This window comes from Podarcis pityusensis, assembly GCF_964106645.2.
Source record: "Podarcis pityusensis genome assembly, chromosome: 6".
Lineage (NCBI taxonomy): Eukaryota > Metazoa > Chordata > Lepidosauria > Squamata > Lacertidae > Podarcis > Podarcis pityusensis.
The window spans coordinates 55,782,236-55,800,159 of NC_138030.1; the positions used below are offsets into that span (position 1 = coordinate 55,782,236).

General features: G+C 41.4%; 1 protein-coding gene across 1 annotated transcript in view; it reads right to left on the minus strand.

Annotated features, from left to right (window-relative positions):
• Window positions 1–17,924, minus strand: part of FAF1 (Fas associated factor 1) — a 171,291-nt gene that overhangs the window by 126,527 nt on the left and 26,840 nt on the right. The window contains exons 4-6 of the mRNA XM_081010831.1: window positions 14,930–15,138; window positions 4,733–4,824; window positions 4,131–4,222 (exon numbers count right to left, since the gene is read on the minus strand). Coding sequence (XP_080866957.1) covers window positions 4,131–4,222; window positions 4,733–4,824; window positions 14,930–15,138 — 393 coding nt within the window. The remainder of the gene's footprint in view (window positions 1–4,130; window positions 4,223–4,732; window positions 4,825–14,929; window positions 15,139–17,924) is intronic.

A 17,924-nucleotide genomic window follows, 5' to 3' on the forward strand; every position in this document is an offset into this window, starting at 1 on the left:
CTGGTTAGAGGACAAATTAGATTATACTGTAATTTGTCCAAGTGAGAACTCAGCATTAGAGGAAGTGCCTTGCCTAATGAATGCATAGTGAGCATCACTGATTTAACTCTAATAAAACTACCCATTAAAATACTTTCAGAGTGGCAAAAAAAAAAAAAAAAAAAAGCAGCAACCACTTCTTGACCAGCTTGTACTATATATTTGTTTTAAGTATTTAGAACAATATTAAGAATTAATATATTTATTCTGCATGATTATAGCAAGGAAGAAGCAAAAATGTACGTCTTAGTAGAATGGGTTTATCATACACAATTTTAAATTGGGAAGTACTTTCTGGGAAATTCCACTCATTTCTTATCTGTTATTTTGACACTTATTTTGATCATATCCAACACAAATGATGCACATGTAAAAGCAGGTTTCCATAAGGATCTCCTTTTTGAATAATAAGCTATGCATGGCAAAGGGATAAATTACATGAACAGTTCTCAGCACTAAATCTTTACATCTTGGTTCCACATATACTGGAAAGATACATTGCTGCTTATATGATCACCTGTTAGGAAAGCAGGGAGCCAGTTTCTCTACTTAGATTATTCCATTTCAGGAATCCAGATCTCCTCTCTTTCCCCTACTTCTCTTTCCATTCCAATGCTGTCAAGCATCATTTTGATATCTAGACATTGCTCTAAGACACTGATGAACACCCCACTGATAGCTACATATATATCTGCATGGCTCTGTTACATATCCAGAGTTTGATACATTAGCCCAAACCTGTTGCAGCCCAAAGGACTCAAGCTTACATTTTTAAAAGTAAGAATTCTGCAAGATTTCGGAAATGCAGTGTAAACATCCCTTCATTCACATGCAACCACATTTTGAGAAGTACTCAAGTGTTCAGCTTCTCAGACAACAAGGTATGACCCAATGGACACTGGAAAAGCCAGGTACTTAAGGCCCAACTAGACATGGCAGTATTTGTACCCATGCAATTAATGTAAAATGGCAGATATGAGAAACAGTCTTGGAAACCTGGACAATGGAGGAGAGGAGAGAGAGACAGACACAGACACAGAGAGATTGTCTCTCTGCCACAATCCTAACAAAAGGATAAAACCAATGGAATACTTCATTTGAAGCTTCAGAAAGGAAATTTTTGTTGGTACCAGACAGGGACAGAAACTCTTTTTTGCAAAGTGAGAAAGGCTGGGATACAATGTAGCCAACAAATGCACTGGCTACCAATTATCTTCCAGAACCAATTCAATGTGTGGTTTTTATCTTTAAAGCTCTTCAGAGCTTGGGACTCCCACGTATCTAATAGGCTGGTATAAGGAGATGCAGCCTAATGGTTGCCTATGTTATTGGGCACACTTCCTGTATTATATGTCTGTACATGCAAAGTTGAGGTCATTGCACCAAGGAATGCAACCTTTACTGTAACTTATCTGAGGCCCCAGAATTATCTCCCCATGGGGGTTCTGAGCTGCTCTGGACTTTTAACTTTTCAGAGAGGGCATAAAGCCTCATTTCCCCCAAAGATGTATGGTATCTCTGTGGACAGAGTGGCTGTCTGTTGTTGATTCTGTAACAGTATTACAGATACAGTGGTACCTCGGGTTAAGTACTTAATTCATTCCGGAGGTCCGTACTTAACCTGAAACTGTTCTTAACCTGAAGCACCACTTTCGCTAATGGGGCCTCCTGCTGCTGCCGCGCCGCCGGAGCACGATTTCTGTTCTCATCCTGAAGCAAAGTTCTTAACCTGAAGCACTATTTCTGGGTTAGCAGAGTCTGTAACCTGAAGCGTATATAACCTGAAGCGTATGTAACCCAAGGTACCACTGTATATCTGTTTTTCTCTACACCTCAAGCCCAGAGCAGCTCACTCCATCTCCGTCTCCATAATGCCTCACACATTCCCTGACACACCAGTCACTACATACATTACTATGTAATTCAAACTGTGCTGTAAATCTCATCAAATTCAATGGAGCTTATGCTATACAGTAAGTGGGTGTAGGTTTGCAGCCCAAAAAAGCAAGAGTATTTCACTTCAGCTGCTGATAAAAATAAGGAAAAAAGCAGTAAGTCAGTCTATTTTTTCCATGGTTATCCTACAACTAAAGCAGCTTACCTTTAGATGTAATAAAACACCCATCATCCCTGGCAATGCAGGTTAAGGCTAATGTGAGTTGGAGTTCAACAATAAATGGGAGGGCAGCAGGTAAGCCAACATTATAACTATATTTTGATTCAGGTGTGTTCTTTCATGGTTTTCACTGTACAAAAGGGAATTTTTCTGCATGATCATGATTATGAGGAAACTGGAATACATACAGAAAATCTAAGTTGGCTTTTTATTAGTATTATTATTTTCAAGGGTTGCATATTTAGATATTGATGTTATAGTTCCAGATGTTCCTAATATACTTTGTAAAATTCTCACCTATTTCAGTGCTTGGGAATAGCATCTAATCTCAATTATTTTGGCTATTTAGTAGATAAATCTGTCTCTGAAAATAAAACAATGTTTTCAGAATCAGCATGATTGGGGCAATGGCTTGCTACCTCCATTATTCTAGGTTCTGCTCCACAAAGGCTCTTCATGAATTTCAGAACAAAAAAAATTCATTATTCATATCGATTCGTTTTTCCCTTCAAACATCTAAATTTTAACAAAATATCATGACACATAATGATCAACATTTCTATTGCAAACATACCAATTTATACAAGCTCGTGTCAACAGACATCCAAATTTACTATAATTACAGTTTATTTACACTAAAACAAAATATGAGCTTGGTATGTAAATGTAATGTTTGTTGTAGCTAATGCAGCAGGAGATGGCAGATTAGTCTCAAACATCAATCAGTCAGAAAATCTGGCTAGTATGATAAATGAGAAGGGTTTCTGCTTGTTTACATTTTTAAACTTTGAGATTTTCTAAACTGTCTCATAAAAAACCTGAAATAAAAAAACTTTAAAGTGTACAGTCACTAAAACGTGTGCAGCTCAATCTTATACATATCTACTCCAAAGTAAGTAGCACTGATTTCAATGTCAAATTGCCATGATGACTTTTTCAGAATAATTTTCCCCAAGATTATGTAGCGTAGGGCTGCCATACATCCAGGATTTCCCAGATATATCCAGGATTCGTCCATCGGAAATAGTGTCTGGGTGGAATTTCCAAAAATTGGTAAAAATGTCAGGTGTATGGCAACCTATGTCAGAAGTATTGATTTGTTTGGTGAATTTCCTTAAAAATAGCTCAAAAACTTCATTTTTGGGGAGGTTTTGCAAAAAAAGAAAGCTCAACAACCTTGCCAAATGATAGATATGGCTTGAAGGAACCATAAAATAATCTTGGCTGATCTCCCACTCTACAGGATGATTCCTGTTCATATTATATCCATTCTACACATCAAAAACACCTACCCACCAGTTTTAATTACCCAGATTAGAGTGTGTCAAGAACAAGAATTTAAAAATCTATTAACAATTATCTTTGAAGAAATTGGACAGAAAAAATATCTCCCTTCTAGTATTTATTACCTTAAAGGTAAAGGTAAAGGGAGCCCTGACCGTTAGGTCCAGTCACGGACGACTCTGGGGTTGTGGCGCTCACCTCGCTTTATTGGCTGAGGGAGCCAGCGTACAGCTTCCAGGTGATGTGGCCACCATGACTAAGCCGCTTCTGGCAAACCAGAGCAGCACACGGAAATGCCATTTACCTTCCCTCCGGAGCGGTACCTATTTATCTACTTGCACTTTGATGTGCTTTTGAACTGCTAGGTTGGCAGAAGCAGGGACCGAGCAAAGGGAGCTCACCCCATCGCAGGGATTAAACCGCCGACCTTCTGACTGGCAAGCCCTAGGCTCTGTGGTTTAGACCACAGCGCCACGTGCGTTCCATTCATTTATTACCTTACCTTTACATAAATGTTTACTATGGGGAGAAGTGAGCACAAAGTAAAGTATTAATATTATTTTTAAACAAAAGGCAATGGAAGTCTAATTCTGATTTGGCAACATTGTTAATGCAAACCCCACGCACAGAGTGCTATTTTACTACGCTCAAACGTAGTAATTTATAAAATTTTTAAAAAATTGTATCTTACCCAGGCATACTTGATGAGGAGGGTGGTGGCAAATCAGGCGTTAGGACATAGAGGCTGTTGTTTTTTGGCAAGTGTAGAGTTTTTAGAACAGTCTATAGGGGAAAAACGTTGGAAATTAGAAACATTTTGCATCAAGTACATTCACCTCAAAGCAAGGGCCATTTTGGTTTATCTATAAATGAATCATTAGCAATCATGTCTGTGTTTTTCTAAAAAAATAACAAGTGTGCCAGTGGTGGCGTGGGGGTAGAAGTATCAGCACCTTGGGACAGGAGCAGAGATTTTCCCACTTTATCGCTTCCTTCAGTTCTAATAGAGAATTGCCCCCTCCCATTTGCTCTTAGTCCCAGAAAGTAAGTTCCCAAAGATACCAGTAGCTGCATGTGATGTATTCAGCACCATATCTAGCTTGGCCCTAAATATGTTTCACTGCAATAATCAAGTTATTAGAATAATCCCACCTTCCTACCCCCAGGAGCTCAAGGCAGTGTACACGATTCTCCCAATTCCTATTTTTTCTTCACAGCAACTATATGAAGTAGGTTAACTTGAGTGTAGCAGAAAGCCCAGCATTTGATTCTGGGACAAATATAGGAACTTACACTGTCATCTACGTCTCCAGTTTTCCAGCCTTTTAGCAACATTTTTGATGAAGGAATCTGAAGCTCATTTTCTAAAATGTGTTTGATCTCTCCTGCAAAACAAAAGTATTGTCCATATTTATGTTTTTCGGCATTCATCGTTAGTAAACATTGGCAAAAAGCAAAGTTACTAGGCCTGAGAAGCCCAAACATTCCATACTGTTACTGTAGTTTCAACATTACTGAAGAATTTAATAAGACACAAATCTAGAGGTAACATTCTCTCTCTTTCTCTCAGTGTATATAATAGCATAAAACAATCAATAGAATGTTAAAATACTATTTAGGATAAATTCTAAATCATCAAAGCAATAATAACTATCAAAACCTTAAAATATGCCAAAAACAAATACTATCATTTTATGCCACAAATATTTATTGGCGTTAAAATTATTATTTTTTCCAATGTCAGAAAAGATAGATACAGTGAACCCAAATGGCATACAATGAATGACAATGAAGTGCATAATTTTTGTTGTACGGGATATATAGTTCACATGCAACCCTTCAACTCCTGTTGATTTTTAATATGTCAGTCAGTACTTTTGCTTGTAAGTACTGCTTAAGTATACGTTTAAAGTTCACAAAGATTAAGATCAAAATACTATCACGCATTTACCATCTTATAAAGCAGACGTGAGGAACCTGAGGTTCAGGGGCCAAATACAACCCTTCTATCTGGCCCTCGGACCTCTCCCTAGACCATGCACCACCTTCCTGGGCCAAACACCTCTTCCTGACACCATACCAGACACTGGCCATTCTCCATGCCCTCCTCAAGATCTTTTGCCTGGCTGGAATCTGCACTTTCAACTGTGAAAAATGCCCCTTGCTGGTCTGGATAGGAGAGTGAGGAGCTGGAGAGATGTATGTATAAGTGTAGATAAACCTTTGGTTTTTGCAAGGTTGGAACATAGCAACACAGCTCCTCCCACCACTGGCAAGTGGCTCCCCAGGAGGAAATGTGGTTCCCATGAAGAAGAGGTTCCCCATCCCTATTATAGGGAAAATAGGCTGTTTTACAAGGGAATGAACTAAAGGTCTATTTAGCCACACAGGCAAGCAACAACAAGGTGCCTGTTAATGGCTTTTCCCAGGTCACCTGCTTCAAACCTTTACAACTCAGGTGCCAGGACTGAACTCTACAGCTATGAAAAAGCCTTTCTCTATATCACTAACCGTTGGCCCTCTCCAGTGTCACTGCAGAAACAGTTTCCCATTGCCTATTACTGCCATCAATGGGGTCAAAATCTTTCCGCAGTTGAGAAATCTTATCTATCTCTGTGAACAGCACTGCAGATTTCAAATGTACAGTGTTTGGAAGATACCAAGATAGAAAAACAACCATCTCCTTAACAGTCTTTGTATTATTTTTCCGATTCCAATTTGTGGTTCCCCCATGCCCTCCTTGAAAACGCCCTACAAGCAAGCAATTGCCTCACCGTACAGAATTACATTTAGCGTTGTCCAAAAGAGCGATCATTTCACAATCATATGTGGAAAAATTATTAGTCTCGTGGCATTAGGTAGATGTCATACAAGTCAGACTGTAATGAAAATCACATCTTTATTCACTGGTGGTGTAGCATAACTCCATCTAGCGGACATTTTGTGCAACAGCTGCTAAACATGGGTGAACAATTTTAAATACTAGTTCAAAATACTACAACTGTGACATGTACATAGTTGTAAACATGTGCATCATCAAGCCACACTCATTGGGGACCTGAGTGGCCTACTGGAGGGTGCACTTGACGGCAAATCTAGGTTTGCGTACACGTAATGGGAAAATGGGCCTTGAGCACAACGCAGATGGAGGGGTCCAAAACACTGTTGGTGTTATAATAACAAAGATTAGCTAAAAAAGGGATTCTACAGTGGCATTTAAGAGGTGCAAATGAAGTGTCTGGTTTTTTCACATATCTCATAAGTACGTCCATGTAATATTGCAATGAAGCAAGAGGAAGACTGGTCGTTCTTTAATCCAAAATCCAAAGGAAAGGTTTCCCTGGTTTTCTATTGTCTATTCAATGTTTTCTCAATATCAGAAGCATCTTCAAGGTTCTCTCCCCCCCCCCACTCCAGGTTACAGGTATTGTTATTTTGCATTTTTAAAAAAAGAAAGGACAATGTAACCGTGGTGACTTTACACGGCGGGAGGAAGGGAAATAAATATAAAAAATTATCCAGATAAAGTAAAAGGTAAATTAGTGTGTTTGTGATTCAGTAACACTACCCACATTCTCCTGTGAAGTTCAGCTACTGAACCAAATACCACTATCTGGAATAATATTCTAATGATACACTGGATTAATATACCATCTTAATTACTAGTTGGGCAATATACCGAAACAAAGCAGTGGCCTGGTTTGGATAGTATCCACCTTTACTTTCTCTCTATCTACAACTGGTGGAGGGAGGAAGGCAAGATTATGCCTTGTCTGATCTGTTACGATACAGAAGCAATGCGGCCACGAGCTGGTAGCTTGAAAGCAAAACATAATGGGAATGTTGGGACTGTTCCGTGGGAAACAGAGGGACAGTCAATTCACAGTGCAGAGGGCACCGGAATTAGCTCAGAGTGTAATATGAGCTGTACAGGAAGTACAGGAGGAGTTTGTCTCTCGACTGCTGAAGCTTGAAGAGAGCAGTCATGATTTTTGTAATGCTGCAAAGACAGAAATAAAGGCATGTAAATACGTTTCTGTCTATCTCTTTCCCCTGCCTGGGGGGGGGGCAGGAAAGAGGGGGGGTGTTCTTCTCACTCTGAGAAGGTTCGCCTATCGCGACCTCTGCCTGGATCCTGCTGGGGAATGCAGACAGGGAGGTCAACAGGAGATCAAGCCGGGTGCCTGGAGAGTGGCCAGTTTCTCCTGATAAAGGCTTGATTCCCAACATCTGGTAGCAGAGGATGGTTTTGATCCATGAAAGCAACAAGAGAGGTTGATGGATCGTACTTCATCCTCTGCAAGGAGATAAAGAAAGAATGTGGTAGCGGGTGGATGGAAGCTACAAGGACGGCTGAGCACCGGAGTAGGTGTTTTTGCTGAGCAACGGATTCCCTCAAGGTATGGTGATTTTATGGCTGTGAGAGTGAACGCGAATTGAAGCATTCTTTGGTTCACTGAGTGTCTGCTTTTGGATGAAATCAGCACTGAAAGAGAGCCACATATTTCGCATACCTGAGTCTTGATAAGCCTGGAATGTCCAGTTGCTAAGCAACAAAACGTCAGTAAAGTGGAAAGTTACTAGCCAACAACGGAAGAGGGGCTGGGACTGTGAGAGGCTGGTAAACAGCGTTTGTTTTGTCTATTATCTCACTGCTCTTGGAGGGACTTTCAAAACAGCCTGCGTTTAGCTGCCAAGTGAGGCAGTAAACAGCCAATAGACTCTTGGAATTTTACAGGCTCGAGAGTGAGAGCTGAGGCCTGGATTCAAAATGGATGCCAGGAAGGGGGGAGGCTTACCTTACCCACCTCCACTGACTAATGACAATTATTCCTCATGGTCTGTAAAGATGAAAGCCCTGCTTCAGAATCAGAGGATTTTTGGGGTGATTGATAACCCCATCCCTGCTGCACCAATGCCAGGTTGGAATTCACAGAATGTGAGAGCCAGGATGGCCTTAATTCTGTGTATCTCAGATGATCAACTCGTGCATATTCAGGATTTGGAATACGCGCGTGAGATTTGGCAAACGCTGCGTAGAATACATCAAAGAGATGCTGGTTCTTCAGCGTTGCTGCATTTTGAAAAACTGACCAATCTGAGGCTAGCGCCTGATGGAGATGTACAAGCGCATCTGACAGAGATGAAATTCTTACGCCAGCAGATGGCGGAACGCAATTTCCCTCTACAGGAAGAGATATTCTGCTTCATGATTATTAACAGCCTTAATCGGACTTATAAAACGGTTGCAAGTCAGCTTGGTTCTCTACCTGCCGCAGATCTCACGACGGAGAGAATTTGTGCCATGATTCTCAATGAGAAAGATCGCCTTGCTGCAATAGATGTCAAAGACAGGGGGAGAGAAGCTCGGAGTTCTGACACCCCCACTGCTATTGCTAGTGAAGAACAGGCTGTTGCTTTGAACGTTGTCCGTTGTTTCAATTGTGGACAGGCTGGGCATCTTCAGCGGAATTGTAAGAAGCCACGTCAACAGAAAGGAGCTAAGGGGAGCTCTGCAAAGCCTGAGGCATCAGGCAAAAATCGTACCAAGTCCCAAGTGGAACCAGCTATGGCTTTGATGTCACTAAAAGCCACACCAGAAGTGGAAAACGCTTTTATTTTGGACACTGGAGCGACGCAACACATGACGTCACGGCGAGATCTGTTTTCAACGTTTAAGAAGCAAAGCTTCACTGTGAAACAAGCCAACGGTCAGGAGCTGGAAGCGACCGGGTTTGGAACTGTGTATCTTGAGAGTCTGAACTTGACTATTAACAATGTGTATTTGGTTCCTGATTTAAAGTTCAATCTGCTGAGTGTTTCGCAGATCACAAAGAAAGGACTGACTTTGTCCTATGATAGAGAAAGCTGCAAAATCTTCAGAGATGGAGAGCTGTATCTTTCTGCCAGAGAGAAAGATGGACTGTATTTGTTGACTTTTGATCAAAGTGATTGCATAAATTGTAATGCATCTGATTCTAACATGATTTCTCTCGCAGGTGTGTCGAAAAACGTCCAGAAGACGACGAAAGTAACTAAAGCTTTTCAGTTACAGATAGGTAGCCGTGTTGGTCTGCCATAGTCAAAATAAAAAAAATCCTTCCAGTAGCACCTTTAAGACCAACTAAGTTAGTTCTTGGTATGAGCTTTCGTGTGCAAGCACACTTCTTCAGATACACTGAAACAGAAGTTGCCAGATCCTTCTATATAGTGAGAAGGTGGGGAGGGGTGTTACTCAGAAGGGTGGTGGGAATGGGAGATAGGCAGATAGCTGGGATGAGCCTGCTGACGACTCTTAACGACTGTAATGGGTCTTACAGGAAAAGGCAAGGGGTGAGAAGGTGAGAAATGGCTTAGTCATGTATAATGGGATAAGAATCCAATGTCTTTGTTCAAACCAGGTTTCTCCATGGTTTTAAGTTTGGTAATGAGTTGCAATTCAGCAGCTTCTCTTTCCAGTCTATTTCTGAAATTCCTTTGTAGTAAAACAGCTACTTTGAGATCTTGTATAGAATGTCCTGGGACAAACATATCTACATGCCTCTAGCTACCATCCCAAACATACCAAACAGTCCATTGTATATAGCCAGGCACTACGTTACAGCCGCATCTGTTCCAATTCTACAGACAGAGACTCTCACCTAAGAGATCTACAGCAAACCTTTTCAGAACTAAAATACCCAGCAGATGAAGTTAGACAACAGATCAACAGAGCCAGACTTATACCCAGAGAGAACTTGCTGCAAGACAGACCCAAAAAAGAAAATAACAGAACACCTCTAGTCATCACATACAGCTCCCAAGTTAAAACAGTACAACGCATCATCAGAGATCTACAACCTCTCCTGGACAATGACAGTTCTCTTTCTCAAGCTCTGGGAGGAAGACCTTTCATTGCCTACAGACAGCCACCCAATCTTAAACAACTCCTAACCCACAATAATACTACAACCAGACTTAACACGGACACTGGCACCAGAGCCTGCAATAAACCCAGATGCCAACTTTGCTGCCACATACACCCGGACAACACCATTACTGGCCCCAACAACATCACACATACCATCTCGGGACTATTCAATTGCTCATCATCTAACATTGTGTATGGCATCAAATGCCAACAGTGTCCTTCAGCTCTCTATATTGGACAAACAGGCCAAACCTTACGCCAAAGAATAAATGGACATAAATCTGACATCAAGAATCACAAAACAGAGAAACCAGTAGGAGAACACTTTAATCTCCCAGGACATTCTATACAAGATCTCAAAGTAGCTGTTTTACTACAAAGGAATTTCAGAAATAGACTGGAAAGAGAAGCTGCTGAATTGCAACTCATTACCAAACTTAAAACCATGGAGAAACCTGGTTTGAACAAAGACATTGGATTCTTATCCCATTATACATGACTAAGCCATTTCTCACCTTCTCACCCCTTGCCTTTTCCTGTAAGACCCATTACAGTCGTTAAGAGTCGTCAGCAGGCTCATCCCAGCTATCTGCCTATCTCCCATTCCCACCACCCTTCTGAGTAACACCCCTCCCCACCTTCTCACTATATAGAAGGATCTGGCAACTTCTGTTTCAGTGTATCTGAAGAAGTGTGCTTGCACACGAAAGCTCATACCAAGAACTAACTTAGTTGGTCTTAAAGGTGCTACTGGAAGGATTTTTTTTATTTTGACTAAAGCTTTTCAGCGAGTGTATGCTGATGTGATTGGTCCTCTAGCACCATCTAGAGGCAATGCAAGATATTATCTTGTGTGTGTGGATTATTTCTCTCATTATGTGTGGATACATATATTGCAGAAACCACAAGAAGCCTTAGAAAGGTTTAAAGAGTTTTGTGACAAGGTTAAGAATGTTCATAATGCTAACATTGATTGTCTTTTCACAGATGAAAAGCCAGTTTTTCTTTTGCAAGATTTTCAGGATTTCCTGGATAAGAAAGGGATAAGGCACAAGACTGCTGTTTCAGCAGATGCATGGAACAAAAGTGTCTGTGTGCAAGTGAACAAAGAATTGCAAAATGGGATGAAGGCGCAATTGCTGAGTTCACATTTGCCACATGAGTATTAGGCGGAATCGTTATTGTGTTTTTGTTACAGTTGGATGAGAAAGGTTTCAAAAGATTTGGGAAGTTCTCCTTTTGAGAAGCTGTTCCATAGAAAACCTTCTGTTACCCATTTTAAGGTTTTTGGGTCTCATGTGAAGACTGAAGCTCCAGGTGGAGTAAAGAATGCTAGAGGCATTTTTGTGGGTTATGAAAAGGGTCTCTGCAGAGTAATTTTGTCTGAATCTGATCAGGTGATTCTCACAAAATTTCTAGAGAGTGCTCCTGAACAGGAGAGAGTAATTGTTCACACATTTCCCACTGAGGACAATTCTGATGATGATGATGATGATGATTTTACTGATTACAGTGGTACTGAGAGTGACAGTGATAGCTCAAAGAACTCAGTTGACACAGTCATTGAGAGGAAATCTCACACAATGGATAGTCCTTCACAGGTGAAGGATGAACCACTGTTTACTATCGGAACTGGTTCTCCAAAGAGTCCTGAGACTGAACCAGTAAGCAGAGAGGATCAGCACCTTATACGCAGGTCCGAGAGAGTTACAAAGGGCGTACCACCCAAGAGGTATTCAAAAGAGTTTGCTAACTCAGCTGTAGCATGTGTTACTATTGTTGACAACTCAAGACAGGTTGAAGCTGTGTCTAAGTCAGAGACAAAGACACAACAGAGAGTTGCTAAGCGTAACACTACATTCCCTAGCCAAGGTAATGCAGATGCACTCATTCCTTGGAAGTCAGACAACCAGAGAGGTACACTGGGGAAACCAGTGGCGGGTAGTTCCAAGGGTGGAACTGAAACAACAGGGGAGTGTTATATATATAACAACTATTTGTTTTCTTCTCTGGATCACGCTTTGCTCGCAGCGCACATTGATTCATATGGGGGAGTATGTTACGATATAGAAGCAATGCGGCCGCGAGCTGGTAGCTTGAAAGCAAAACATAATGGGAATGTTGGGACTGTTCCGTGGGAAACAGAGGGACAGTCAATTCACAGTGCAGAGGGCACCGGAATTAGCTCAGAGTGTAATATGAGCTGTACAGGAAGTACAGGAGGAGTTTGTCTCTCGACTGCTGGAGCTTGAAGAGAGCAGTCATGATTTTTGTAACGCTGCAAAGACAGAAATAAAGGCATGTAAATACATTTCTGTCTATCTCTTTCCCCTGCCTGGGGGGGGGGCAGGAAAGAGGGGGGGTGTTCTTCTCACTCTGAGAAGGATCGCCTATTGCGACCTCTGCCTGGATCCTGCTGGGGAATGCAGACAGGGAGGTCAACAGGAGATCAAGCCGGGTGCCTGGAGAGTGGCCAGTTTCTCCTGATAAAGGCTTGATTCCCAACATGATCTGCCCACTGAGCATACCTGCTCCACTTATGGCACTCCTGGGCAACCCCCACAATAACTGTAATGTTTAAAATAAGATGCACATGAATAAAACCCAGCACACACAGGCTGAAATCACCAAGTCATCCTCCCCACCAAATCAATCTAGGAATGTAATGTATGATTTGGGTCTCTTAGCAGCCCTGAAAAAGCCTCTCCTGAAGATCAGAAGATTCCACTCAGGGGGAGAACTGTGGTTTAGGGGCTAAAGAGAGGGATCCCCAAAAACCAAGTGCAGAAGGTGAATTAATGTGATTTTCAGTGATTCCCCATTCCCTCTCCATCACAGGCTAGGCTAGACCACCCTAACCCACTGAGGAGGAACCCCAACCTTTAAAAAAGCCTTTTCAGGGGGCTCAGTGGAGAGAAGAGGGATGTAAAGTCACCTTCCACCCACCCTTCCTGTGAGTGTTTCTCTGGATCCAACGCTTTGTTTTAAGATGTGTTGCAGCAACTGCCCTGTGTGAAGAGGCTTCTCCTTTTCACACACAAGCATGAATGCCTCTTAAGGCAGATCTTGCCACCTCCCCTCTTTCTCAGATTAAAGCCTTGTATTGAAGACCCTTACAAAAATCCAAAAACCTGCTGCCTCATTAATCAGGGGCACCTTTTTAACCTTATCAAAGTATTAGGACTGACTAAATGTTGTTGCTCTAGGCACCATCCTAATGAGAGTTGTGCATATTGAATATTGTTCTCTCATCTGCAAAAAGAAGGTGAAAGATAGTGAGCCAGCAGATGTTATGAAATCATGTGTGTGCCCCCCCCCCGCAAAAAAAAAGTTCCAACAGCTAAATGAGGTGGAGAATTGAGCATAATAAGGGGGGTGGGACTGGGAGGGGGAAATACAGACTGACCAAACAAGTACATGCTCAACCAGTAATTAGAACATGCCACTAGATGTCACTCTTCGATCATATATTACAATTAAAGTTTTGAGATGCTTCACCTTAGCTGATGTGGGGCAAATACTATAAGCAATACAGAGATGGTTTTGAAATACACTAAGCACCAAAAGGAAATCATGCTCTGGCCTCTGCTACAGGTCAGGGGACCAAGGGCCACTGGTAGGCTCCACCCCCTGCATCCCAGGAAGAGCAGGCCAAGAAGACAAACCTGGCCTTGGCCAGTGCAGAAGCTGCTCCAGTGCTGTCTTTCCTCTCCTACCCCATTCCTTTTTCCATTGTATTGCATCTATTAGACTGTAGGCAGAGACTAATTTGTCTTTTAATATATGTACAGAAATTAGAAAATTATAGGTGTATTTATGCATTGAATAATAACAATCCAAATATGTTATCATAATCTGAATACATTTTTTAAAAGGAAATGTTTGTATGCCACCTCATGATCAGAGATCATTGAACGATGTTCTTAACAAACAAAACACGAAAACAATTGTATTCTCCTCCTCCAAAATGATTTGGCCAAAGGGGTTATACAGACTATGGATGTCTCTAGTTATATTCTCAAGTCACAGAAATATTATTTAGTAAATCCCATATGTTTCCAGTTTATATAAAGTGACTTAAGAAGGGAGTAAATTAACTGAGAGTCAAACTGGTACTGCTTAGTTATCTTTGAGGATTGTAGGAGTACCAAAGAGATAATGATAAATTTTAAGAAAGAAAGAAAGAAAGAAAGAAAGAAAGAAAGAAAGAAAGAAAAGAGACCCTTATTTTGCAAAAAAAGAAAGGCTCCAATGATGCTGCTCCAACAAGGGAAGAATTTTAGAAACTTCTTTCGCATCTTAGACGCTACTCTCCCTGGAGATTATCACATTTCCGGGGCCCCATCACTGTTGTGCAGCAAGAAAATTTATGTCCTGTTTGTCATGTTGATTTGTTCACTCAAAGAACTGGCCCCCATTCCCCCTACTTGAACAGGTAGAGCATCACTGGCTTTAAAAGTGGTGCTTTCAAACGTTCTCTCTCCCCACAAGCCACTCAAAGAAATGAACTTGCACTGTAGTTTAGGCACGCATCCATTTTAATTTTGTCAGTCCCTTCTTGCAACAGTTTTCTTTCTTACCAACAGTTGAACTGTCTTCAAGTACTACATCCACATTTCGGTCTCTGTACTCAACCCTGAAGTCAAGCATTCGTGGTTGTCTTTCCACTATCTGTCTGGATGGCACTACATGGCGAAACGCAGAAGATGAAGAAGGTGTTGACGATGAGGAGGAAGGATGGCTGGCGGGACCATAGGCTGGACCTTGTGAAGTCTCTCCACTATATTCACTGGGGAGGGAAACATACATACGTAGGCTTTTAAGAAAACACAGGCAGTTAGTTTGTTAGAACAACTTTTTTGGGTTCTCTGAACATATCTTGGGATTGAAACCAGGAATGACACAGAAGCTAGAGTTCAAGTAGCATGCATGTTGCTCTTGTTCAAGACATTCTGATTCTAGGAGTTATTAGCCACAAGCTGGCATGCTTGAAATGAATTCCTCCAGCATCCTGAAATAGTTCATCAAGTTGTCAGGATTTGGACTACCTTTTCTACTCTGGGTGCCTTTAGACGTAATACATTTTATTAAGGTACCATTCCAGCTATAAAAGGGATGAAAAACCACCTTTACAACCAGCACTCACTTGGTCGGCCCTACTTTTTGCAGTCATCTTTAAAATATTAAAGCTAAATGTTTATGAAATACTATATTTGCCAGACTTCTTCACTACAATTGGTGACTGAACAATTCCTCCTGCCCAAGATATCCCATGAGTGATTCAGCAAAACTCACTCTAAAGATAAAGGGTGAAACCCTACTACAAAAACTAACACGTGTAAAGATAAGGCAGGATTTCTGGCTTATTGTGATTTGACATGGATAAGCAGCATATGGGTGCAACACTCCCACTTTGTTATTCTCTTGTGTGTGAGTAACATATGCAAATGAACCTGCTTTCCCATTATGTCTGAACCAGATATCATGGTTGGTTACTCCCTAATAAGCCACAATCACTACCCAATCTTAAACGATGGTTTGTCAATAGCTAATAGATCATGGTTTGTTAGGCAGCGAAAAACTATGCTCTCTAGCTCAGACATGATGGGAAGCCAAGGCTTCCTGTTTTTTTCATCCCATTCATGTCAGGGTAAGAATGAAAAAGCAGCATGTGGGCACCATGAACCAGCGCTACCATTCATGTTAAGCCACAAGTCAGAAACCCTGACTTATTGATACATGCAAACACAGACAATGGTTCTTTTGATGTGCTATCCCAGACCTTGCAGCTTCACCTGGGCACGACTTGCAGGGTTTTACTACTACACATTTAAAATATTCTGCATCTCCTCATAGATTAATTACAAATGCAGTTGAAGGATACTAGGTACTGCACATTAATAAAAATGCATAGGTCTCTTTTAGCAGGTTAGCAGGTTAAACATCTAGAGTGAGCTCCGTATGCTCACTCACAGTATCTTATGCTAAAGAATATCAGGAGACTGCAGCCAATATGGAACATGACAACCCATTTTGCAAGGGTCACCAGAAGCATATTAGACCAGTGCCCTGGGGACTGCATTGGCTTCCTGTCCCGCCCACCCAGCACAAATCAGTTCTGGAAAGCCCTAGATGACTTAGGCCTGCCATATATTTGCTATGTCATATTATGATCCCGATGTGTTTGAAAGCAGTCTTTGATTCAACTCTTGCTGAAAAGAAGACAGTAGTATGGGCATATACATTTCTCCCCAGCTTTGGAACCCCCTTCCCTTGAAAGCATGTATAAATATATAAAAACAACTACTGAACAGATCGATATAAAGTGTTTCTATTTAGACAAACATCTAATCAGGGAGTTATATTAGTAGCTCTACCAAAATACAGTGTTCTGTTACCTTTTCTTTCTATTCTTAGTTATAAAAAATACTGTGAGCGTTGCCACAGACGTGGGAGAGCGTTTTAAGTAGACAACATTTCAGTGGAAATTCTAAGTACCGTATTTTTTGCACCATTACACTCACTTTTTTCCTCCTAGAAAGTAAAGGGAAATGTCTGTGCGTGTTATGGAGCGAATGCCTGCGGGTGGCGGGGGGGATCTGCTGCAGTCGTGAGCAGAGGATCCATGGTTCCCCTTCCTTCCCTCCTCCATGGTTACAAAGCATGGATCCACATGGATCCTCAGGATTTTTGCATTGGGCTACTCCAAACTCACTGTCAGATCACATGTCTGTGGCCACAGCATGAACCACAAAAATCATATATCCACTATTTCATTTAGAATATTTTTTTTCTTGTTTTCCTCCTCTAAAAACTACGTGTGTGTTATGGTCTGGTGCGTGTTATAGAGCGAAAAATACGGTAGTTAGTTATGATCAAGCCTTGATGTCTAAATTAAGAAGCTTTATATTTATAAGCCGGCAGCTGAAAATTTGTCCCTTCTCATGTCCCTTCTTTTTTTAAAAAAAGAAGGGAAGTTCATGCTGACCTTTTGTATAATGTTTCAAATGTCCCAAAGCTTCAGTGCAAAATAAAAGCATAAAATGTTAACAAACTCAGATGTTGCCAGCTTGAACTGTGCTGTGAGTGGTTGCTTACACATCTGCACTGCTTCAGCCTTAGAACATTTGTCATCTCAATGGTCCAGTAGGGTAATTCCTATCGTTCTGCATCCCAAATTGTATGTGTGTCGCACAGGGTGGGTGGGTCAACAAACAAATAGAGCACTATGATTCTCTCTTATACAGAGGCCTCTTTTCCTTCTCGCTCATCAGGGAGAACAAAGAGCAATTCTCAACACTAAAGCCATGGGCCGTTTCAAAGCTAAGATGAACAATGGATGTGCTGTGTTTAGGTGTATACATTTCCATGCAAAACTGTATTGGCCCCAATTCAGAGATTTTTTGTGGGCTGCAGGAGCATTACTGCATGCGAAGATCTTCTCTGCTAAACAGATGGCCAGGGCTGTGAGGTTTCAGAGCTAAGTAGGAAAGGAGAAGGGATTAGCCCCACTATCCTCCCCAAACCATACTGACCTATCTGTTTGGCAGGGTGCCGATATAGAAGCACAATGCA